The sequence below is a fragment of the Leopardus geoffroyi genome, chromosome B3, assembly GCF_018350155.1.
Source record: "Leopardus geoffroyi isolate Oge1 chromosome B3, O.geoffroyi_Oge1_pat1.0, whole genome shotgun sequence".
In the NCBI taxonomy this organism is placed as follows: Eukaryota; Metazoa; Chordata; class Mammalia; order Carnivora; family Felidae; genus Leopardus; species Leopardus geoffroyi.
This window is the reverse complement of record NC_059337.1, coordinates 72,292,622-72,317,891: the sequence shown is the minus strand read 5'-3', so window position 1 is coordinate 72,317,891 and position 25,270 is coordinate 72,292,622. Positions and strand designations below refer to the sequence as shown.

General features: G+C 41.5%; 2 protein-coding genes across 8 annotated transcripts in view; one reads left to right on the top strand and one right to left on the bottom strand.

The window, feature by feature from the left end:
• Nucleotides 1–21,510, top strand: part of SUPT16H (SPT16 homolog, facilitates chromatin remodeling subunit) — a 39,973-nt gene extending 18,463 nt beyond the window's left edge. The window contains exons 7-26 of the mRNA XM_045450317.1: nt 394–566; nt 2,393–2,483; nt 3,659–3,732; nt 3,870–3,982; nt 6,051–6,116; nt 6,229–6,324; nt 6,432–6,547; nt 6,637–6,790; nt 7,492–7,619; nt 8,082–8,217; nt 8,323–8,449; nt 8,708–8,826; nt 9,522–9,647; nt 9,977–10,089; nt 10,401–10,476; nt 10,818–10,987; nt 18,530–18,659; nt 19,323–19,452; nt 19,580–19,657; nt 20,318–21,510. Of these exons, the coding sequence (XP_045306273.1) occupies nt 394–566; nt 2,393–2,483; nt 3,659–3,732; nt 3,870–3,982; nt 6,051–6,116; nt 6,229–6,324; nt 6,432–6,547; nt 6,637–6,790; nt 7,492–7,619; nt 8,082–8,217; nt 8,323–8,449; nt 8,708–8,826; nt 9,522–9,647; nt 9,977–10,089; nt 10,401–10,476; nt 10,818–10,987; nt 18,530–18,659; nt 19,323–19,452; nt 19,580–19,657; nt 20,318–20,463 (2,362 nt within the window). The 3' untranslated portion in view covers nt 20,464–21,510. The remainder of the gene's footprint in view (nt 1–393; nt 567–2,392; nt 2,484–3,658; nt 3,733–3,869; nt 3,983–6,050; nt 6,117–6,228; nt 6,325–6,431; nt 6,548–6,636; nt 6,791–7,491; nt 7,620–8,081; nt 8,218–8,322; nt 8,450–8,707; nt 8,827–9,521; nt 9,648–9,976; nt 10,090–10,400; nt 10,477–10,817; nt 10,988–18,529; nt 18,660–19,322; nt 19,453–19,579; nt 19,658–20,317) is intronic.
• Nucleotides 21,511–21,860: 350 nt separating this feature from the next.
• The window catches only part of RPGRIP1 (RPGR interacting protein 1), a 90,898-nt gene continuing 87,488 nt past the window's right edge, over nt 21,861–25,270 (bottom strand). For all 7 annotated transcript variants that reach the window (XM_045450314.1, XM_045450309.1, XM_045450310.1 and 4 more), the window contains one exon: nt 21,861–22,040. In XM_045450314.1, the coding sequence (XP_045306270.1) occupies nt 21,928–22,040 (113 nt within the window). In that variant the 3' untranslated portion in view covers nt 21,861–21,927. The remainder of the gene's footprint in view (nt 22,041–25,270) is intronic.

The window sequence follows — 25,270 nt, the reverse complement described above, 5'->3', positions numbered from 1 at the left end:
ACCCAGGTGCCTGTAATTTTTAAAAATATATAAAGAATGCTGTTTTTCCTGCTCAGGCTGAAGGAACTAATTCATAATGCATAGTACAGTTCATAGTGGCTGGTGGAAAAGTGATGGCTTACCCTTGAGCTTTAAAACTATAATGAATAGAATTTGGTATATTTTTTTGTCTATTTAGGAAACCACAAGTAAGCTTCTCACTGAATTTTTATCCTGTGAGCTTCAGTCAGTAATTTTACCTCTTTATAAGCTAATCAGTTTTTTAAAAAGAGTGTAGGTCCTTCTTCAGCTATGGGATATAACAGGGAAAGGTGATTATAGATGTTTTATGCCAGTGCTACTAAGGACTTTGCTAGTTTGCATAATGAAATGCTTTCTTCTTTTGGTCTCTAGTGACAAGAATCACATGCATTTTGGGGCCATCACTTGTGCCATGGGTATTCGCTTCAAATCTTACTGCTCCAACCTTGTTCGCACTTTGATGGTTGACCCTTCTCAGGAAGTTCAAGAAAATTACAACTTTTTGCTCCAGCTTCAAGAGGAACTGCTAAAGGAATTAAGACATGGTGAGGTGCCTTAGAAAAGATTCGGAAATGAAGTAAACTAAAGTGTCTCTAGTGTTTATGTGCATTTATATCCCTGAGGCATTTATACTAAAAATAGAATTCGATTTTACTAGCTTTGAATCACCCTAGCATTTCACTCTTCAGTCTTTTAGCATGAGTGGTTGCTGTGGTTTTACATTGGTGTTTGCAGAAAACTTCTGTGGCCAGTTAGGCCTCTGCATCCAAATCTTCATAAAATATCTGGCCTTGTTACTTTTCTTTGGTTCTGAGAACTAGTATCTCTAGCAACAGAATGTGTATTGTTAATTCTACATTGAATGGATACAAGGAATCTTAGTCTAAGGGCAAAACTAATAGCAACTCTGCTAAGCAAGCAATTGCATACCTTGGAAGGAAACAAAGTGCTTGACACCACACCTCTTTTGTCTTGAGACTCTACACTCCTAGTTGGCGAAATGGGACTTCAAGTTTTCTACTCTATAAGCCCACCATGTTACCTCAAGTTACCTCATGTTAAGAAAACTTCAAGTTTTCTACTCTATAAGCCCACCATGTTACCTCAAGTTACCTCCATGTTACCTCGTCGATCTTGAGAAATCCTATTGGAAGTAATAGTCCCAGGTAGTTTGATGAGGATAAGGACCCCTTTGAGTCCACCATATCTAGACTCTTCTGGCTTGAAGACTGTGTTCATACTATAGATCATGAAACATTAAGGCCAGAGTCCTCCTTTTTTTTTTTTTTTTTTTTAATTTTTTTTCAAAAAATTTTTTTAATGTTTATTTTTGAGAGAGAGACAGAGCGTGGGTAGGGGAGGGGCAGAGAGAGATGGAAACACAGAATCAGAAGCAGGCTCCAGGCTCTGAGCTGTCAGCACAGAGCCTGACATGGGGCTCGAACTCACGAACCATGAGATCATGACGTGAGCTGCAGTCAGACATTTAATCAACTCAGCCACCCAGGTGCCCCTTTTTTTTTAATTTTTAAAAAGTTTATTTTTTTAATTTAAATTCAAGTTAACGTACAGCGTAATAACAATTTCAGGAATAGAATTTAGAGATTTATCACTTACGTGTAACACCCAGTGCTCATCCCAACAGGTGCCCTCCTTAATGCCTATTTAGCCCATTCCCCACCCAGCTCTCCTTCAGCAAACCTCAGTTTATTCTCTGTATTTAAGAGTCTCTTATGGTTTGTCTCCCTCAAGGCCAGAGTCTTTGTAATAGTAATTCACCCATTCAGTAGTCCTATTTTTCAAAATGCATGATAACTTGAATTATTACGCCATTTATCAACTCAAATTACTTCACTGAGACCTGGCATCCCATAGTCCTCCTGCGTCATTGATTCTCAAACAGTGTAACTAAGAGTGACTAGGTGAGTTGTTTATTTTAAAATGCAGAATTCTAAGCCCTACCACTCCTGCAGCTTCATTTCTTAGCTCACACTTTGAGAAACTCTGCTTTAGGGAACTTAACAGGTGAAAAAAATGTTGATGGAAGCGTAGTGGTCATAGGGGCGCCTGGGTGACTCAGTCGGTTAAGCGTCTGACTTTGGCTCGGGTCACGATCTCACAGATTGCGAGTTCAAGCCCTGCGTCGGGCTCTGTGCTGACAGCTCAGAGCCTGGAGTCTGCTTCGGATTCCGTGTCTCCCTCTCTCACTGCCCCTCCCCTGGTTGCTCTTGTGCACTCTCTTTCTCTCTCTCTCTCTCAAAGATAAAGACATTAAAGAAAATTTTTTTTTTAACTTGTGGTCATTTTTGTTTTTTGGGGTTTTTCTCCACCTAAAAGATACTATAATGTTTCCTTTCTGTCTTGTCATTAGGTGTGAAGATATGTGACGTGTATAATGCTGTCATGGATGTGGTTAAAAAGCAGAAGCCAGAGTTGCTGAACAAAATTACCAAAAATCTAGGGTGAGATGTGATGAAGTTCATTGTCACTCTGAGATAGTTTTCATGACTGGCCGTGGTCAGGCAAAATATTCTTAGATCAATTCACCCAACATTTATGGACGCTTAAACTTACGGTCCAAACACATAGTGTTATCAGAGAATGTGGGAAAGATTTCATTTCTACTTCCTGGGAAGAGGTGGAGATTTTTGCAGACCAATGTAGTAGATGCCAATAGACCTTCTAAGCTTAAATTACTAGTGTTAGGAGTCGTTACTTACTGTATGTCCTCTTTTAGAACACTTCAGCTCACATTTGCAAATGAAATACTCTTGAGATATCCTACAATTAATTTTTTTTTTCAATTTTTATTTAATCCAGTATTTCTCCAATGTATTTGACCATTCATCACCTAGAAATACTCAACATCTTATAGAACCAAAGACATTTTGGAAGACAAAGGCTCTGGGCAGTTTCCTTAGATGGAAACTAGTCTGGGATATATAGTTTCTTACTGGAATTTTCTGATGGACAAGAGGAAATACATTGGCCTGTACCAAGTCTTGGCCCAGGTGACTTAATCCTAGTTACCAACAGTCCACAAAAAATCACCTTGCTTGGGGCACCTGAGTGGCTTAGTCAAGCCGATTCTCGATTTCGGCTTAGGTCGTGATCCCAGGGTCGTGGGATCAAGTTCCACATCTGGCTCTGTGCTGAGTGTAGAACCATGTTTTAAGATTCTCTTCTCTTTCTCTTTCTCCCACCTTCCCCCCTCTTTGCCCCTCCACTTGTGCTCGCTTTCTAACTCCTAAATATAAAGAAAAGTTTTTAATTTTTATTAATTGCTGTGCTTAATCCACTTACTATGGTCTTGGTAATATTCCCCTTAACAGTCTACTAAGTCGTTTATAGGAAAACTGGTAGAATATTGAAATTTAAATATGGTGTATAAGCTAAAATAAAGAAGGCTTGATATAATAAATGTTACATGAGGTACTTAATTGGGAAATCTGTTTCAACATATTATTAGCCCAAAGACTGTCCTCGAATCCTCTTCCTTAACTGACTGATCAGCAGGGCCAATCACTCAACATACTTACCTGCCTTATCCTGAAAATTGAAATAGAATATATTGTACTTGACCCATGTTAGAGATCTTTTAGCCTATTGCTGAAATTTCTCTTCATTTCCTTTTTAGGTTTGGAATGGGAATTGAATTCCGTGAAGGCTCTTTAGTAATTAATAGTAAAAATCAGTACAAACTAAAGAAAGGTGAGTTTTACAGTCGTGCAGTAGGAAAATACTTTTTTGAATAATTTCCTTTAGCTTCATCTTCCCCATTTTCTGTGTAAAATCTACACTTCTCCATTCTCTCACGGTTATAGACTGATTCCTGTTTGCTGTTTTAGGGATGGTTTTCAGCATCAATTTGGGATTCTCAGACCTTACTAACAAGGAAGGGAAGAAACCAGAAGAGAAAACCTATGCTCTGTTCATTGGTGACACAGTGCTTGTGGATGAGGTGTGTATTCTTCTTTGACCTTTGATTGTTCATGAACTAACATTGAAAATACATTTTATATTCTTTATATTTTTTATATTTATATTTATATTTTATATTTATATTTATATTTTATATTTTTTTCTTAAAGGTGTTTGTTAGGGGCACCTGGGTCAGTTAAGCGTCCGATGCTTGATTTCGGCTCAGGTCCTGATCTCACAGTTCGTGGGATTGTGCCCCTCAGTGGTCTCTGTGCTGATAGCACAGAGTCTGGTTGGGGTTGTCTCTGTCTCTGCCCCTCCCCCACATGCTTGGGCGTGCACTCTCTCAAACTTTTTTTTTTTTATTTTAAGTGTTAAATGCTAGCTGAAGGGAGAGGTCCATGTGACAGTGACCCAATACAGCTAGGAATAGAGATTGTCATCCAAATGCAGAGAATAATTTATTAAAATTTTTTTTTAATGTTTATTTTTGACAGAGACAGAGCATGAGTGGGGGAGGGGCAGAGAGAGAGGAAGACACAGAATGCAAAGCAGGCTCCAGGCTCTGAGCTGTCAGCACAGAGCCTGACGCAGGGCACAAACTCATAGACCGCAAGATCATGACCTGAGCCCAAAGTCAGACACTTAATCAACCGAGCCACCCAGGCACCCTCCTTTTTTGTTGTTGTTGTTTTTTACATTTATTTACTTTTGAGAGACAGAGTGTGAGCAGGGGAGGGGCAGAGAGAGAGGGAGACACAGAATCTGAAACAGGCTCCAGGCTCCGAGCTGTCAGCAGAGAGCCTGACGTGGGGCTCAAACCCACAAACTGTGAGATCATGACCTGAGCTGAAGTCGGACGCTTAACCGACTGAGCCACCCAGGTGCCCCACAAATACAGAGAATAATTTAAACCACACAGTTCAACTTGTAACTTGAACCTGGATAATGATAATATTGGGAACTGATTCTTTTTTTAAATTTTTTTAACAGCTTTATTGAGTTACAGTTTACATACCATGCAGTTCACCTGCTGAAAGTGTTTAATTTAGTGATTTTTAGTATATTCTCAGCAATCAGCACCACAGTCTAATTTTAGAACATTTTTATCACCTCAGAAAGAAACCGTGTACCCTAGCAGTCACTCCTCATTTTCCCCCCAAGCTCCCCAAACCTAGTCAACGACTAAACCACTGGTTCTGGGCAGTTGTGGTCTTTTATAATTCTTTTTTTCATTTAGCAGAACTGATCCTTAATGTTCATAATAGCAAATACTTCTGAGTTCTTATTATGTTAGCACTTTTATGCATTAATTCGCTGAATTATGATACCCTGTGAAGTAGATACTTTATCCTCAGATAAACTGGGGCACAGAAGTAGAAGTTGCCACATATCACCACTAGAAAGTGATTGAGGCAAAGGGTGCCTGGGTGGCTCAGTGAGCATCTCTTATTTCGGCTCAAGTCATGATCTCCCAGTTTGTGGAATCGAGCCCCATGTCGGGCTCTGCACTGACAGTACGGAGTCTGCTTGGGATTCTCTCTCCCCCTTTCTCTCTGCCCTTTCCCTACTCGGGTGCACTTGCACTTTCTTTCTCAAGTAAAACTTTTTTTTTTAAAAAACAAAACAAGGGAAGGAAAAATAAAAAAGAGGTTAGAGTGGGAGAGAGCCAAAGCATAAGAGACTCTTAAAAACTGAGAACAAACGGAGGGTTGATGGGGATGGGAGGGAGGGGAGGGTGGGTGATGGGTATTGAGGAGGGTACCTTTTGGGATGAGCACCGGGTGTTGTATGGAAACCAATTTGACAATAAACTTCATATATTGAACATAAAAAAAAAGAAAATAAACATTAAAAAAAAACAAAACAAAACAAGAAAGTGATTGAGGGAGGTTTCACATCAAGCCTGTATTCGTAATCATTATCCCAGTGTTGCCTCCTAAATTATAGTTCCTTTGAGGTTGGGAGGATAAAATCTGTATGCGTTGTCAGAGATTTTAGTATCCACAAGTTTCGAAGCATTGGCCAACTGTATACGAGGTTAGAAAGTGAAAGTGCTTTATTTAAATGCTCTTGTAAATGTCTCTGACTTCTTCCTTTTATTCCAGGATGGCCCAGCTACTGTCCTCACTTCCGTGAAGAAAAAAGTGAAGAATGTGGGGATTTTTCTAAAGGTAGGAAGAAGAAAAGCAAGTGGTGTAGGAAGTTTGGTACCGTGAAAAGGCTAAAGTAATCTGGCTAAAAAGGTTAAAACTGGAATTGCTGATTCTTATTTCTCCCCCATAGAATGAGGATGAAGAGGAGGAGGAGGAGGAGAAAGATGAGGCCGAGGACCTGTTGGGAAGAGGTTCTCGGGCAGCACTGCTTACTGAAAGAACACGAGTGAGTTTGTTGTTTTAATCCACATTGACTCTCTCTCTGTCCTCTGGCTCCTGTCTGGGGCACGTCTGTAAGACTGGCAGTTCTGCTGACTTGGGTGTGTCCTCTAGAACGAGATGACCGCAGAAGAGAAGCGGAGAGCGCATCAAAAGGAACTGGCAGCTCAACTCAACGAGGAAGCGAAGAGGCGACTGACTGAACAGAAAGGAGAGCAACAGATTCAAAAGTAAGGGTTTGTGTTGGGCAACGAGGTTGTCTTAGGTTTGTATTTGATTTGTAGAAATTCCTCAAAAAATGTTTTTATCCCCACTCCAGAGCTCGCAAATCTAACGTGTCCTATAAAAACCCATCTTTGATGCCTAAGGAACCACATATTCGGGAAATGAAGATCTATATCGACAAGAAGTACGAGACCGTGATAATGCCTGTGTTCGGTATCGCGACACCTTTTCACATTGCCACAATCAAGGTATGCGCATTGAGTCAGGATCCATCCAGACTGGTTCTGAAACTATGAGTTGTGCTTTCCATAGATTGTTTTTCCGATTCCTCTACCCTCTGCTCATTCTCCACCCTTCTCACTTTGCTGACTCCCCCTCTCCTTGCCTCCTGCTATTGTTCTCCTTCTTTTCCATTTTGCACTTGGTTAGAATGTTCAGTGATCTCCTAGTCTAGAAATATAATTTGCATTAAGCATTTGCCTTATTTTGTTTTACTTTTTCTTATAGCGAGAGAGCATGAGTTGGGGGAGGGTTGGAGAGAAAATGAATCCATAGCAGGCTCCATGCTGAGCATGGAGCCTGACTTGGGGCTCAATCCCACCACCCTGGAATCATGACCTGAGGCAAAATCAAGAGTCGGACCTCAACTGACTGAGCCACCCAAGCACCCCCACCCCGCCCCCCGTATTAAACATTTTTTAGCATGTTTTTGGACATGTGGTTCAGGGTACTCTGAGAAGCCAGTGATTCATTTGGAAGCACACATCTTGTCATACAAAAAAAATAAGCTAGGTGAAGGTAAAAAAAATTAGACCTAGGTGAAGGTTTATAGGCTAGGTTTAGCAGTCAGCTCGTAACTCCTAACTTAATTTTAATGTCTCTAAGTACTAACCTTTACTTTGGAAAGAAACTTGTTTATTTTGTTAATGCTTTCCTTTTCTTTGAGCAGAATATAAGCATGTCCGTGGAAGGAGATTATACTTACTTGCGAATCAACTTCTATTGCCCAGGCAGTGCTCTTGGCAGGAATGAGGGCAACATCTTTCCCAACCCAGAAGCCACTTTTGTCAAGGAAATGTGAGTCCCCGGGAAAACAACCATCCCCCATCCCTGCTGGTTGGAGTGGTACTCTCAGGAACATCTCATTGTGCTTTGTACGGTTTTGACGTTGGAACCCAGTTTAGAATCCTCATGAATATATGTTAAACTGATTACACATGTTTTGCAGTAGAATCATAAATAAGGAAATGTGTGCCTCATTGGAGTCTGTTCCTTCATGGTGTGGACTGGGATAATTGGCTATGCCAGATTTGAAAAATAAGTGTGATTTCCCACCCAGTGGATTAGCCATTTATAACATGCTCTATTTAAGAGAGAAGAAAGAGGGATGTTTTTCAGCTTTCCAGACACTGTCTTACCATTTACTGGTATCTTCATCTTCTGAAAGACATTTAAGTCTGTTAAAAATACAGTGAAGAGTGCAGGTTACCTGACCTGATAAAGATACTTCTCTAAGTTCTGGCTTCTCCTTTTTCACAGCACATACCGAGCTTCAAATATGAAGGCACCTGGAGAACAGACTGTACCAGCCTTGAACCTCCAGAATGCTTTCCGAATTATAAAAGAAGTACAGAAGCGTTATAAGACCCGGGAAGCAGAAGAGAAGGAGAAGGAGGTGAGCCTGGACACCAACAGAGCACCATTGTGCAAAAGGATACGTGTGGGTTTGGAGGGGACACACAGTTACATGAGGATTCACAGTAATTCTCGTTCTACTTAGGGCATTGTGAAACAAGACTCCCTAGTGATCAATCTAAACCGGAGCAATCCCAAACTGAAAGATCTATACATTCGCCCAAATATTGCCCAGAAGAGGATGCAGGGTTCCCTGGAGGCCCACGTCAATGGTATGAATGATCTCTCGTGTGTCTGGGCTTTGTCTCTGGGGCACATTTGTAGGAATGACAGATGGATAATCCGTATGTGAGGGAGCTGCTGGAAAGAATCTATATATATTGCTGTACGGGCACAAGGAACGGAAAGAAGCTCTGTGTGGTTTGCGGCATTTTCTGTGACTCTGTTCCAATCAGCCAGAAAAGATGCAATGTCTTCTGGCCTCACCTCATGCTGCTTGATGCTTAGCTGCTTCCTTTGTTTTCCCCCAGGTTTCCGCTTCACATCTGTTCGAGGAGACAAAGTGGATATTCTGTATAATAACATCAAGCATGCTTTGTTTCAGCCATGTGATGGAGAAATGATTATTGTCTTGCACTTTCACCTCAAGGTACGCTTTTTGATTTACAAGCTGTCAGATCTCGGGCAAGATCTTTCTGTTACTCTTTTTCTTTTAAAATAGTGATGAATAGGGACACCTGGGTGGCTCAGTTGATTAAGCGTCCAACTCTTGATTTCGGATCAGATCATGATCTCACGGTTAGCCTGCTTGGGATGCGCTCTCTCCCTGTCTGTCCCTCTCCCTGTCGTGCACGCGCGCACACTCTCTCTTAAAATATATAAACTTTAAATTAATAAATAAATGATGAATGATATCACCTATCACAAAAGGTAAAGGGGGTTGAATAAGATAATGTTTATAAAGTCCACAGTGTCTAAAATCTAGAAGGTGCTAATAAGCATGTATGTTCCTTTGGTGTGCTGTATAATAACCACCAAAACCTAAGGTTTTCTCTAGATTCCTGTCTCTGAAATAGAAAAATGTTTCTTTAGACAGTTTATTTTCGGCAAAATCTCCCAAGTTCGTTCTAATAAATAGGAATATACTTTAAAAAATGTGTACGCTCTCACATTCCCAAATGTCATGACGACACCAGGGACAGTTTGACTATTTTTACATAGATGCTGTGGTTTCCAGGGTAGATACTATTTATACTTCACGTTGTTTTGTTGTGATCTTGCCTCTTTGTTGTGTAGCCTGAGTTTTCTGACTGCTTTCTCGTTTTTTCCACTCCGTGCCCTCAGAATGCCATCATGTTCGGGAAGAAGCGGCACACGGATGTGCAATTCTACACAGAAGTGGGAGAGATCACCACGGACTTGGGGAAACATCAGCATATGCACGACCGAGATGACCTCTATGCTGAGCAGGTCTGTGAGATTGAGGATTTTATTTGCAGGGTATTGAGGTAGCTTGTGGTTCAGATCTGAGTTCAGTAGTTATATTTTGTAAATAACCCCCGCATCTTTCTGCAGAACAACTCAAGTATGCGCGGGGATGGTATAGTGCAGTGGCTTATGGGGCAGCCTTGAGTTGCAGACTCAGCTCTGCAGTTAATGGTGTAGTGGGCTGGGTTAAACTCTTCGTACTGGCGTCACAGGAATGAGAATTAAGGACCACAAAAGTACTTCAGGCTTTTTGAATGGATGTACGAGTGAAGTGATAACTGTAGCTAATTAGGTTTTTTTTCCTTCTACAGATGGAACGAGAGATGAGGCATAAACTGAAAACAGCGTTTAAAAATTTCATTGAGAAAGTAGAGGCTCTGACTAAGGAGGAACTGGAATTCGAAGTGCCTTTTAGGGACTTGGGGTAACATATCTCTTCTTTTTGACCTGAAGTGTCATCTGCCTATTAGAAAAATTGGTCATTCTTCCTTTGTGATAATTTAACATCACAGATCGCGTCCTTTTTCCTTTGATTGAAAAACCTTTGAGACATCCATTCCCTCTTGAACATTTTTAGGCTGGGGTGAGTGGCTCAGACTGAGAGGCTTCCCCTGTAAATGACTCCAGTGAGTATGCTGGAGCTGGGTTTGGAATGGGGAAAGGCAAGAAGTGTATTGTGGCAGCACGTTTCTCTTGAGTGGGCCCAGTCCCTGTGAGCCTCTTACTCTCTTTCAGATTTAATGGAGCTCCTTACAGGAGTACCTGCCTCCTTCAGCCCACTAGTAGTGCGCTTGTAAACGCTACAGAGTGGGTGAGTATTTCTTCCCTTTTAGTAAGAAAATTGTTAGAGAAAAGAAAGGGTAGGTGTTTTGAAAACTAGGTCTTTACTATTTCTGAAGATTTTCTTAGACACGACTTACTGAACAAATGATTCTTTGAGTAGTTTTTTAAATAGTTTCTTCAGTTTCTTTAAATTTATTCTCCTTGAGGAAAGATTTTGATCTTGCAAATCCTTATACTGAGACTTGTCAGTACATTGCATTGCTTTTAGTCTTCCCGAAAAGCAGTAGTGATTTTTAGGCCCTGAAAGTATTTGAAAATGCTCGTGCTTTAGGGGACTTATGTGATAGTGATCTCATTTCTCCCTGACAGCCACCTTTTGTGGTGACCTTGGATGAAGTGGAGCTGATTCACTTCGAGCGGGTTCAGTTTCACCTGAAGAACTTTGATATGGTGATAGTCTACAAGGACTACAGCAAGAAAGTGACGATGATCAACGCCATTCCGGTAGCCTCCCTAGACCCCATCAAGGAATGGCTGAAGTAAGTCAGTCTGCCAGCACTCTCCCATTTACCCCTTGATCCCTCGATTACAGAATACAAGCATGGTATGTGGTATATAAAATCTGCTGGTGGACTTAAGGGAGAAACTGCCGTTGGGGAGTTATAGCCCAGGACTTAGAAATTTGGCATCTGTTAGATAGAGTTATTAACTTCTTCCTGAAATTCCAACAGTAGTTGATGAATATTTACACATACAAAATCAAAAAAAAGTCATCTTTGACTCTCCTTGATAGGTGTATAAAAATCTGAATACATGTATAATCAGTTAGTTATAAAAAGGGGATATCTCTTACTAGTTCTTTTACTTTTACTGAAAGATAATTTTTTCAATTTATTTTTTAAGTTTGTTTGTTTGTTTGTTTATTTATTTATTTATTTATTTATTTATTTATTTGAGAGAGACAGAGACAGTGCGAATAGGGGAAGGGTAGAGAGAGAGAATCCCCAGCAAGCTCCACACTGCCAGCATAGAGCCTGACACAGGGCTCGAACTCATGAAACTGAGACCTGAGCCGGATGCTTAACCAGCTGAGCCACTCAGATGCCCCATAAGATAAAACTTCTTGAATTTTAGCCTTTTACGTCAGCTATAAAAGAATTTCTCACAGGAGTACCAAAACTCCAGTAAACAGGGAGATGTTATACTCTAGGTAAAGGGTGAAGCTTGGGTAGTGGTGAGTATAATTTGCTCTGCGCTCCACACACCCCTGCCTATTACCAGTGAAGGAGAAGTGCTGAGATGTGACTCTCCTCTTAAGAGGTGGGTTGAGAGAACTTAGAAATAAATTGTGAGAAAGATACAAATTTATGGTTTTCCTGAGCATTTTCTTAAGACATAGGCAGGTAGGCGATAACAATATCCCAAATATGTGTTGTGAAGGTGACTTTTTTTTATTCTTTTCAAATTTTTATTTAATTTCTAGTTAATTAACATACAGTGCAGTATTGGTGTCAGAATTCCGTGATTCATCACTTATATTCAACACCCAGTGCTCATCCCATCAAGTGCCCTCCTTAGAGCCCATCACCCATCTAGCCCATCCCTTACTCACCTCCCTCCATCAACCCTCCATTTGTTCTCTAAGAGTCTTTTATGGATTGTTTCCCTCCTCCATTCGTTCATCTGTTTGGTTTCTTAAACTCTACATGAGTGAAATTACATGGTATTTGTCTTTGTCTGACTTACTTTGCTTAACATAGTACACTCTAGCTCTATCCATGTCGTTGCAAAATGGCAAGATTTCATCCTTTTTGATGGCTGAGTGATACTCCAGTGTGTGTGTGTGTGTGTGTGTGTGTACACATATGCATCTTGATTCATTCATCAGTCAGTGGACATTTGGGCTCTCTCCATAGTTTGGCTGTTGTTGATAATGCTGTTGTAAACGTCTGGGTGCATGTACGCATTTGAATCTTATTCTTGTAGCCTTTGAGTAAATACCTAATAGTGTAATTGTTGGATTGTAGGGTACTTCTATTTTTAACTTTCTGAGGAACCTCCATTGTGTTCTCCAGACTGGCTGCACCAGTTTGCATTCCCACCAACAGTGTAAGAGGGTTCTCCTTTCTCTGCATCCTCACTAACATCTGTTTCCTGTGTTAAGTTTCGCCATTCAGACAGATGTGAGGTGGTATCTCATCATGATTTTGATTTGTATTTCCTTGATGAGTGATGTTGAGCATCATTTCATGTGTCTTTCGGCCATCTGGATGTCATCTTTGGAAAAGTGTCTATTTATGTCTTCTGCCCATCTCTTAATGTATTTTTTTAAAAGTCAGTTTTATTAAGGCAAAACTTACGTGTAATAAAATTCACCAATTTAAGTATATGGTCTGATGAGTTCTAATAAATGTGTACAGTCGCGAATCTACCATCATAATCAGGATGTAGAACACTTCTTCACTCCTAAAAGTTCTTCACACACTTTTATGTAAGTCGGTCCCCTCCCTGTAATCCTGTCCCTGGTTTCTATCACTATGTGGTTTGTGTCTTCTAGAATTTCATGTAAATGGAATCATAAGTATCTTGGTACCTTGCATCTTTCACTTAGCATAATGCTTTTGAAATTTATCCAAGTTGTTGAGTGCATCAGTAGTGTATTCTTTTCTGTTACTGAGGAGTGTTCCAATGCATGGATTTTCCGTACTTCATTCACTTTAATAGAAATGTTAATTGTTTCCACTTGGGGGTTCTTAGGAATAGCTGCTATAAACCTTACATACAGGTCTTTGTGTAAACGTTAAGTTTTCATTTCTTCAGTAGACGACCTAAGTGTGGCACTGCTGGGTCGCATGGTTTGTGGTAAAGTCTCTACGTTTAACCTTGTAAGAAACTATCAAATCATTTTCTGGAAAACCTGCAGTACCTGAGAATTGTAATTGCTGTGCATCTTAACACTTGGCTTTGTCGGTCTTTTTATTTTTTTTACTTTTTTCAGAGTGCATACATGAGGAAGGGGCAGAGGGCTTAAGAGAGAGAGAATCGTAAGCAGGCTCCACACCCAGCTCAGTGCCCGATGCGGGGCTTAATCTCACAATTGTGGGATCTTGACCTGAGCCGAAATCAAGAGTTGGTTTCTCAACTGACTGAACCATCCAGGCTCCCCTTGTCTCTTTTTAATGTTGGCCATTATAGTAGCTGTGGAGTGCTGTCTCATTGTGACTTCAGTTTGCATTTCCATGATGACTGATGATGTTGAGCTTATGTGTCATTCTGTATCCTAGAGGAAGTCTCTTCATATTTTTGTCCATGTTAAAAAGCAGATTGTTTGTCTGAGTTGTCAGAATTCTTTAGACTGGTTATAAATCCTTCATCAAATATTGGTTTTGCATATGTTTTCTTGCAGTAGATTCTATGCCTTTTCATTTCTCAAGTATCTTAAAGACTAGAAGTGTAAAATTCTCATGAAGTCTGTTTGATCTATTTTTTTCTTTTGTAATTTGCGCTTTTTAGATCTTGTTTAATAAATTGACTAACCCGAAATCATAAAAATTTTCTGATTTCTTCCAGAGTTTTATAGATTTAGTTCTTACATTTAGGTCTGTGATCCATTTTGAGTTAATTTTTTACTGTAGCATAAGGGTCAAGATTCGTATTTTGCCCAAATATAGCCAATTACTCTAGTATCATTTGTGAAGAGATTACCCCATAGTTACTGAATTATCCTGGCATCTTGTTTAAAAAAAAAAAAAAGCCATCAGCCATTTGGAGAGGGTGTAGTTTTGGATGCTATTCTGTTGCATTGGCCTATGTGTGTCCTTATATCGCTGAAACAATTATTGTAGCTTTATAGAAAGTAAGTCTTAAAATCATGTAGCGTAAGTCTTCTGATTTTGTTCCTTTTCAGAATTGGCTATTCTACATAAAGGTTAGAATCTTCTTGTGTCTGTCAGCAAACTGGTCTTTTTAATCTAAGTTATCAACTTTCATATTTATACAATTTATAATGGTGTCCCCTTTTATTCCTGATAGTGATAATTTGTTTCCTCTTTTTGTTGGTCATTCTGCCTAGTGGTTTAATTCTATTGATTTTTTTTTTCATCATTATGAAATGTCCTTCCTTATACCTGATAATAGTCCTTGTTTCAAAAATCAGCTTGGTACGATATTCTTACGGACTTCGAGCTTGATTTTGGTTAGTGCTTACATAACATGTCTTTTTTTCTGTTCTTAACTTACTTTATGTTTAAAGGGCCTTACCTGAAGACAATATATATTTGGGTCTCACTTTTTTAAATCTGTTTTGAGAGGGGCGCCTGGGTGGCGCAGTCGGTTTAGCGTCCGACTTCAGCCAGGTCACGATCTCGCACTCTGTGAGTTCGAGCCCCGCGTCAGGCTCTGGGCTGATGGCTCAGAGCCTGGAGCCTGTTTCCCATTCTGTGTCTCCCTCTCTCTCTGCCCCTCCCCCGTTCATGCTCTGTCTCTCTCTGTCCCAAAAATAAATAAACGTTGAAAAAAAAAAAATTATAAAAAAAAATAAATAAATCTGTTTTGAGAATTTTTACTTTTAATTGGATTGGTGAAAACAGACCATTTGCATTTAATGCTAACTATCAATATGGTTGGGTTTAAATCTACCATCTTGCTATTTGTTTTCCTCTATGTTCTCTGTTGCTTTTCTCCTTTTTATGCCTTATTTTGGATTTATTTTTATTTTTGAGAGAGAGAGCTCAAGGAGGGGGGAAGGGGCAGAGAAAGAGGGAGACACAGAATCCGAAACAGGCTTCAGGCTCCACGCTTGTCAGCACAGAGCCCCACATGGGGCTCAAACTCAGGAACCGTGAAATCATGACCTGAGCCAAAGTCAGATGCTAAACCGACTGAGCCACCCAGGCACCCTTGGATTAATTGTATGACTGTGTATTAAGTTTATGATGGGTTGGTTGGTTTGTTTGGTAATCTCTACACCCAGTATGGGGCTCCACCTCAGGACCCTGAGATCATCAAGAGTCACATGCCCTTCCAACTCAGCCAGACGCCCCCAGGCAGTTACCTCTTAATTTACAAAGTGAGAACAGAAGTCTTGGATATTTGCTCACATATGTACATTCCTGGTGCTCTTCATTCCATGGTGTGGTTCCAACCTTCTAACTCCTTTAATTTTCCTTTGCCTCATAAACCTCCTCCTTTAGCATTTGAGATGCAGGCTTTCTGGTGACAAATTCTCCCAGCTTTTTTCTTAAGTCTTTATTTCCCTTTCACTTCAGAAAGATGTTTTTCCTGACTGTAGATAGAATTGTCTTTTTTTAATACTTACATGATGTTGCTCCATTGTTTTCTGACTTACTGGGTGTCTGCTGTCTTCTTTGTACCTCTGAACAGACTGACGTTTTTGTTTTGTATTTCTGTCATCGGTTTCTAGCATTTTATTATCTGCTTTATTGTGGGTTGTTTTGTTTTTTTAATGATTATTCTGTTTGGTGTGCATATTGGGCTTCTTAGATCATCACATCCCCAAATGTTCTGGCCGTTATTCTTCAAATATTTTTGCTCTTTCCTCAATCCCCATCCCCCCCACCCACCCCGTTTTCTGAGACTAATTACACAAATTTCATATCTTCACTTTTCAAAAGCATCTTCAAGTTTCTGTCTTCCTTCTTAAACATTTGGAGCATGTTTATAATAGCTTTTTTTTAACATCATTATCTGATACTTCCATCTACCATCTTTGTATTTTCTGGGTCTATTTCTATTGTTTGATTTTTTTCTTCTGCCCTTTTGCATGTCTGGTAATTTGTGATCGGCTGCCAAACATTGTGACTACACATTTTGGGGTGCTAGGTTTTATTTTTACTTTCAAATGTATTTATTTATTTATTTATTTTGAGAGAGCGTGCACGAGCAGGGGAGGGGCAGAAGAGAGTCCCAAGCAGGTTTTGTGCTGTCAGTGCAAAGTCTGGTGCAGGGCTCAAACCCACAAACCATGAGATCGTGACCTGAGCCAAAACCAAGAGTCAGATACTCAGCCGACTGAGCCATCCAGGTACCCTGATTTTTTTTTCTTATTTTAATTATTCATTTTGAGAGAGAGTGAGTGAATCCCAAACAGGCTCCACACACAGTGCAGAGCCCAGCATGAGACTCCACCTCACGACCAGGAGATCATGACCTGAGCAAAATCAAGAGTCAGACACTTAACCAACTGAGCCACCCAGGCACGCTGGGTGCTAGGCTTTACGATTTTTTTCTAGACTTCATTCGATGATATAGTTAAGTGAGTTGGATACCACTTCATCTTTCAGGACTTGTTCTCAAATGTCATTAGTGCTGGGTCAGAACAGCTTTTAGTCTAGGACTAATCTGCCCACCGCTGAGGCAGTACTCTTCTAAGCACTCTGATTCCCTGTGTGTTTTAAGGTCTTTCTGTTAAAGCTGGTAGGACCAGGAACTATTTCCAGTTTGGTATGAGATCTGGGAATTGTATGGCCAACTGCTTTCCAGTGCTTCTTTGCGGAGCTCCGGTTAATTTCCTCTCATGTATGTGCAGATCAGTTCTTGGCCACAGACTGAAAGGGATCCCTCTGCAAATCTCCAGAGCTTTTTCTGTCATTCTCTTCTCCAGTACTCTCAGCTTCAAAAATTCTAGCTGTATCAGCATCCCCAAATACTTCTCTTTCTCTCAGGTTCTGATTGGGTTCCCCTCCCTACATAGCAGCCTGGGAACTGCCTCCAGGCAGAAAACTAGGGCAGTTATAAAACAAAACCCTGTGTGTTTCCTCCTTTTGGGGACTATAGTCCTATGCTTTTTTTTTTTTTTTTTTGAAAGGTTTATTTATTTTTAAGAGACAGAAACAGATCACAAATGGGGGAGGTACAGAGAGAGGAGGAGACACAGAATCTCAAGCAGGCCCCAGGCTCTGAGCCATCAGCACAGAGCCCAATTCGGGGCTTGAACTCACAAAGCGCAAGATCATGATCTGAGCCAAAGTCGGATGCTTAACCAACTGAGCCACCCACGTGCCCCAGTCCTATGTTTCTTTTTATCCAGTGTTTGAAAGCTGTTTTATATTTTGTTTGGTTTTCTAGTAATTTAAATTGGAAAGGTAAATCTAGTTCTTGTTACTCCCTCCATCATGGCCAGATGTGCAAGTTACAGTGTATATGATGAGGCCTATAATGGATTTGTGGCAGTGTGGTTCTCAGGTTTTGTGAAGCTTTCTTCTAGTGATGCTCACTATTGTCATTTCTTTTTGGGGTTTTTGGTTTTGGTTTTTTGTTTTTTTCATTTCTCTCTTCCTTCCCACCCACTTGAATTGATTGAGCTTTCCTCAACAGAAGTGGACAAAAAGAAAGTCATTTGAGGGGTGCCTCGGTGGCTCAGTCAGTTAAGCATCTAACTTTGGCTCAGGTCACGATCTCACCCTTCATTAGTTCAGTGTCTGTGTTGGGCTCTGCACTGACAGCTCAAAGCCTGGAGCCTGCTTCAGATTCTGTGTCTCTCTCACTGCCTCTACCCTGCTCTTTGTCAAACATTTAAGAAAAGAAAGAAAGTTCCTTGCACATTTTCGTAGCACTTTAGGTACTAAACAAGAAACTTACTCCTACCTTCGAATATACCTTGCATCAAATGAACAATACATAAGAAAGCAGTGGAAGATTGAGGAGGGAAAGCTAGGGCCAGCTGCCTTTTCTTAACTGCAGTCATATGTGCGATCAGAGCTGAAAAGTAAGAAGCGCAGAAGTGGTTATAAGTTGAGACTACTTGCAAATAAGGGTGGAATCAGGGGAAAGCATAGGTGAGGAGGAAAGGCCAAAAGGAGGAACAGGGAAATTGGTGCTTAAGAAAGAAAATGGAAAACTGGGAGAGGCTGACCTTTGTGGAGGGACAAAGCTTGCTTCGGTCGGAATGCTGCTCTGTCGTGAGGGCTGGTCTCTGGGAGTCCACATATCAGCCATTTGGGTCTATTCTGGTGGCCCAATACAGAGAATGTCTGCTCTTCAGAGATACTAATGAGCAAGAGGACACAGTGCATTCTCGGAAAATATGGAGGATTGACTTTGACTCATGTCCTGTCTCTTAGTTCCTGTGACCTAAAGTACACAGAAGGAGTACAGTCCCTCAACTGGACTAAAATCATGAAGACCATTGTTGATGACCCTGAGGGCTTCTTCGAACAAGGTGGCTGGTCTTTCCTAGAACCTGAGGGTGAGGTGCGTGAGTGTGGGGTTTCTTTTCCGGTACATAGTGTTGCCCATTACCATCAGTCTGCTAGGAAATGCTACAGAAGTAGTACGTACGGGACCAGATCAAATGGGAGCTTAGTATTACTGTGCTGTTCTCCTAGTTAGTTTTACAGGTAGCTGATAAATTACTTGGAGACTGGTAGCCACTGAGATTTCTTTGAAATTGCAAAATTGTTCTTTTAAGGAGACTCTTAGTATTGGGAAAAAATTCTTTAGGGCATTTTGAGTTCTTGGTTTTTTTGACTGAAGTATAATTAACATACAGTGTAATAATAGTTTCAGGTGTAAGTTTAGGGCATTTTGCAAAAATTGTTTGCTAAAAAATGATTCTCCCACCTCTGCATAATGCATTATTTCCGTGAGTATCTCTGGTTAATTTTCCTGGGTGAGGAAGGATGAAGTGAATTTTCAAGAAATACAAACTAGATATTTAGTAATCGCACCTTACTAGTAATTATAAATTAGTCCTATTTATCTTTTGGTCACTCAGGTTTTTTGGTTTTTTTTTTTTCATGTAATACGGAAATAATGCTGGGGTGCTAGGTGGGTTGAATTAATTAGGTTAATAAAGTGAAGGTCAAAAAAAGAACCGAGTAAATAGTATTATGCTCTCCAACTGTAACTCACCAGGGGAGTGATGCTGAGGAAGGGGATTCAGAGTCTGAAATCGAAGATGAGACTTTCAATCCTTCAGAAGACGACTATGAAGAGGAGGAGGAGGATAGTGATGAAGATTATTCATCAGAAGCTGAAGAATCAGGTTAGTCTCTATAGGGAAAATGTTTCATGGCTTTCTAATCTATCCTTTCTGGACCCCATAAAGGAGGGAAGAATTCTGTCGTTCCATTCCTGTCTAATGACTAATTAATGACTTAATTTTATTCCAGACTATTCCAAGGAATCATTGGGCAGTGAAGAAGAGAGTGGGAAGGATTGGGATGAACTGGAGGAAGAAGCCCGAAAAGGTAAACTTTGTTATTTTTGAAGCACAAATTTCTAATGGATTTTAGTATTTTGAGATATTTTTGGCCTAAGAAGAGTACCAAAAGAACACTGTGAAACTGATGGGGGAACTATAGCTCCAAGTTCATCAGCCAGACAAGCAAATGAGTTCTGGAATGTGTCCATACCCTCCAAGTGACGTGACTCTGTCATTCTTCATCTGCTCACAGCCGCAGTGGGTCTGTAGCTATGATAGCCACATAGTCTTGGAAGAATTAGGCTATTCAGTTTCCAAGTCTAAGTCCTATAATAGTCAAACTTTCTGGGCCTCTTCCAGGTTAGGAAGGTTTTTGTAATAGTGGTTTAGTTACTCTGAAACCAAATGCTAGATAGCAGTTAAAGGTGAAAGGGGAACACTATCTACTGGACCCCAAGCATTGGGATCCATACTTTGCATAGGCTACCTTATTTAATCCTAGAACAATTTTCTGTTGTGTAAATAACATAAACCAAGGCTCAGGAAAGTTAAGTACTTGCCTGAGATCACACAACTAATACGTGACTGGGATTAAAACATACTTGACTCCAGAGGACATTCCCTGTGTTACTTCATGCTATTAAGTACTGTTAGGTACCAAAGTTACCCTGTAGCTAACTAGTAATGCCTCTTTTCTCCTGTTCAGCGGACCGTGAAAGTCGTTACGAGGAAGAAGAAGAACAGAGTCGAAGTATGAGCCGGAAGAGGAAGGCATCTGTGCACAGCTCAGGCCGTGGCTCTAACCGTGGTTCCAGACACAGCTCTGCACCCCCCAAGAAAAAGAGGAAGTAACTTCTGAACTCTGGTCCTCAGCTCCATTCTTTATCCAGCCAACCCCTACAAATTTTACATGAGATAGAAACTGTATTTTTCCTTTTTTTTTTTTTTTTTCCTTTTGAAGTTTTGCCATTTGTGTTTATGGGTTTAGGGGGCCATTTGTGTGGACCAATCTACTCGGGGAATTCCAGGCCCACCAGGACACGTGCCAGTGGCCCCATCCAGATGGCAAGGGAGGAGGTGTTCTTGAAGAAGGGCAGAGGCTTCCGCTGTTGATAAATACCGTTTCATTCCTCTCTCTTCCTGTCACCTTCCGCCAGGACATCGATGGCTTCTGACATCTTACTCTTTGATGTCTCAAAGCTATGTTTCCAAGACATTGGTACGAGGTGACCCCTAACTACCTGTACCATGGTTCTTGACCAGCAGACTCAGTCCTCCATCCTGCCCCACTGCCATGACCTTCCTCACATCTCTTTTAAGTTCCATCTTTGCAGTGCTCAAGAAAAGGTTCTTGGAATTTGCTGATAGTTGTGATAAACCATACAACTTGAGCTAGTGAGGGCAGATCGGGCCGGTACCTCTGCCTGAGTTTTCCTGCCTGTTTGCCTCGTGCCGATAGAGGTGTTTCTGCTGCCTTTGAAGACAAGAAGCAGGGACACCCCCTGGCTCGGTTTCATCCTCCTTACAAATTCACACAGGGTACAATGGTAGAAGCAAAGTCACCACTGGTCCTTTTCTGATGTGTCTGAGGAAGAATGGTCGTGCCTCACAACACTGCTTCTAGTGAAATCTAGGAGGAGGCTCAGAGGAATCAACATTTAGATCTGGAAGGGGCAGGTCATGCCTTGGGCCTAGAATACCCTGATGAGAAAAGAGAAGAGGAAGGGAGGCCACGTCTACAACACAGCCTCTCGTCACTGCTGCTCCTTATTTTTACTTGTCTTGCATTGTCCTGTATTTATCACAGTTTCTGTCGAACAGCTTTTTAAGTATTTGGGGAGTTTATCTTGCCACCCTCCCCCTCCCGGTTCTCTGTACCCACCTGTCCCGCTGCAGTTCCTCCTGTGTTCTGTGACCTTAAGAGAAGAGGGGGGGAGGGGTCTCGGATTTTGTTTGTTTGTTTTTTTTCTCCTTAGCAGTAGGACTTGATATTTTCAATTTTGGAAGAACTAAAAGATAAATAAACTGTGGTTTTTTTTGTTGTTGTTTTGTTTTTGTAAAGTCACCTTTTGTGACCGTCCTTTCGCAGTTCCTGAGGGCAGGTCCTCTTCTCACCCGTGAGAGCGCTAAGACCTTGGAGAATAATGCCTTTATCCAGTGAGGGTCACAAAAAGTAACTTGGTTCTAAGCTTTCGTCATTAGGTAGAAAGACCAGACATCACAGTAAACCAAATTCACGGCATGGCAAGTTACTTTATAAGAGACTTTTTACTGCGGTTCCCTCAGAGAGTTTAGAACGGAATAGTACTTGCTCCATCACGAAAGTGTAACTTCTGTCATCTCCTTGTAAATGGCGTCGAGGGCGGCGGCAGCTTGAAGGGACACCTTCAGCCTTCCTATCCGGGTGGCCTGATCTTCAGGGCTGACAACTGTCGGGAAAAGAAAAGGAAGCCTGTCAGGCAGCAGCATCATTCAGTTAAAAAGCACTTACATACCTGCAGTGTGCCGTGGCAGGCGGCGGCACTAAAGTTCCTCCTTGGGGCTCGACCTAGTGGAAGGAAAGGAGGGTGAGGCCCTCCCAGCACGGCACAGGGTGGGGGTGAGAGGGGCTGCGATGAAAACTCAAGGTGCTTTGGGGACGCACGGAAGCGGCACCCACCCTGGCCGGCGTGGAGGAAGTGGAAGAGGTGGTCCGGAGACGATCCCTGAACTGAATCTAGAAAGTAATCTCTTACGAGCGCGGGCCAAGACACGAGAACACAAGGAGTTCGGAAAGGTGCGAGAAGTGGCAGGAGCGAAGCCGTGTAGATAAGCAGGGTCCCAACCATAAAGGCCTGTCTTGTGAGGAACGTGATTTTAACTGAAGTGTCCTAGACGTAGTGATTTTTGAGTTCTAGTTCTCGCCGTTATTTGGAGACTATAACTGGGAGCATGAGTGTATCAGGGAGGCTAGTTATGAGGCTGTTGTAGCAATACAGGAGAGAAATGAAGGGGTCTGAAGTATAACAGGGTGGAGAGAGAAGGGCAGATTCAGAACGTGTAAGAGCTAAAAATAGGGGCTCCTGGGTGGCTCAGTGAAGTGTCCAACTCTTGATTTCAGCTCAGGTCATGATCTCATGGTTTGTGGATTCAAGCCCTGTGTCGGGCTCTGTGCTGATGGTGTGGAGCCTGCTTGGGATTCTCTCTCTCTGCCTCTCCCCCACTCATGCTCTCTTGTGTGTGCTCACTCTCAAAACAATTTAATTGTTTTTAATGTTTGTTTATTCTTCGAGAGAGCACAAGCCAGGGAGGGCCAGAGAGACGGAGACAACAGAATCCCAAGCAGGCTCCAGGCTCTGAGCTGTCAGTGCAGAACCCAGGGTGGGGCTCGAACTCACGAGCCACGAGATCATGACCTGAGCTGAAGTCGGACACTTAACTGACTGAGCCACCTGGGCACCCCTATCTCAAACTAAATTTAAAAATAATAATAAAATTTTGTGATGAAATCCTGGGAGAGAGGAGTAGGTCCAAATCCAGGATGACCATTCTAACTTGGATAACTGGGTGGTAGGTAAGAAAGAACGCAAGGTACAAAGTTGTAGTCGAGGCAAATTTTGGGTACTATGAGAACAGAGAAGTAGTGACTTGGTCTACTAGATTTTAAATAAAATCTAGACTGGTAACCTAGATTTGAGATCATTTTTAGATTATTGAAACCCCAGGAGTGAATGCAAACCCCCAGGGGGAGGGTGTGTGGGGAAACGGCCACAAATTGAACCAGGAGAATCCCAACATTCAAACCCAGGAAGAAGCTGTGAAGAAACAGAAGGATCCCCCACAGAATGATACAGAAAGTTGAAACGGCCTAAAACAAGGGAGAATGGAGTTTAAAAAGGAGAATGAGCAATAATAATAGAAATTTACAAAGGTCAAGCAGGATGAATAAGGAAACCAACTGGATTTGACAATTGGAAAATTGGTAAGAACAGAGTCAATTAAGTGGATGAAAACTTGACCTTAATTGAACAGTGCAGGAGGTGCCAAAACAGCACTGCACTGACTTACCACTCAGGAAAATCTGCACGGAGCCGAGTTTTAACGTGCTCAGAGGGAAGGGAGCTGCAGGGCTGGAGAGCAATGTTTTGTTTTTAAAATCAGACCAACAGGATTAAAGCCTGAGTGGAAGGGAAGCCATAACAAGGAAATTAATGTAAATTTTTCTGTCAAAATAATCGAGACACATTCATTGGCTTTAGAAATTCTGAGGTCACGACCAGGGGGATTTTCCTTACATGCAAAGGGCAGAGAAGACAGGAAGAGCGGGAATAGAACTCAGAGGTCCAAGTTGGAAAACAGCTGGAAGACCCCACTCGCCATGTGCCCAGCGAGCTTCTGCTGTCCCGAACATTCTTCTCCCTCGACCCTTCCTTCTCCCTCGACCCTCAGAGAATTCCCTCCATCCTCGTGACATCCCTATAAGGACGCGACTGCTATTCTCATCTTATAGTTGAGGACACAGGCATAGACAGGTCACACCACTTGCCCGGTACCTCAGTTGGAAAGGTACTAGAGGAATATAATGAAGAATCTTGTCTACCAGCTAGTTTGAACTTCGTAACCCCTGGTCTGAAGAGTATTCCTCAGTTTTTTTATTATAATTAATAAAAATTTTAGATCATGATTCAATACATAATGTATGTAAGAAAGTGTCACAAAATACTTAATCTATATGCCATGCACTCTGATATTTTCTACAGTCTCCCCGCTCCCAATTCTGGTCATGACTTACTCATTTAATATCACCACCCATTAGTTGATTATGACTGGAAATTTGAAAGCCACTGGTCTAGTGCGTGATCTTAATTGCCCACTACAGCCTAGCAGATATGGTAAATGCGTGAAATCCCCAGGTATGTACAGTAAGAGAGCAGTGGGGACTGGATGGAGTAGGGCCCACGTAAAGGCATTCAAATGAAAATATTTTTAAAACCGTGCCAGTCTTAACAGCAAACAATGTTGAAAATGGATTTAAGAAGAATGTGGTGTACAGAGAAGTTCTGTACAAACTTTTTGTACAGAAACGCTGTAGCAGATGGAGATGGGGTGGAAGAAACCAGTGGCAGAGAGACCAGTTTAGTAAACTATTACGGGGACGCCTGGATGGTTCAGTTAGTTAAGTGTCCGGCTTTGGCTCAGGTCATGATCTCACGGTTTGAGTTCGAGCCCTACATCAGACATTCTGCTATCAGCAAGGAGCCCACTTCTCCTCTGTCTGGGCTCCCCGCCCCCCCCCCCCCCCACCGGCTTGTGTTCATGCTCTCTCTCTCAAAACTACATAAACTTTAAAAAAAGAAAACTATCACAGTAGTGGGGATGCAGTCAAGACATTTCCAAAGCCGTATGGTCAAGACTTGGTAAGAAATACCATGAGGCATGAGGTAGCAGGAGAGTTGGTGTCTGCTTAAGAGACAGTGTGCAAGGTCACACATTAAAAGCGGAGGGTATCAGCTGTCTTTACAAACCTCACATGCTTAAGAGAAATCAGAAATTCTGATCTTTAAATTTGATGGAAATTGTACTTGTCTTTTCAAAATTCCCTCATTTCAAACACTGGGGATTCCTAATAGATTGTATTCTAATTGTCATGAGGTACATGGGCTAAAATACACAAGTGACT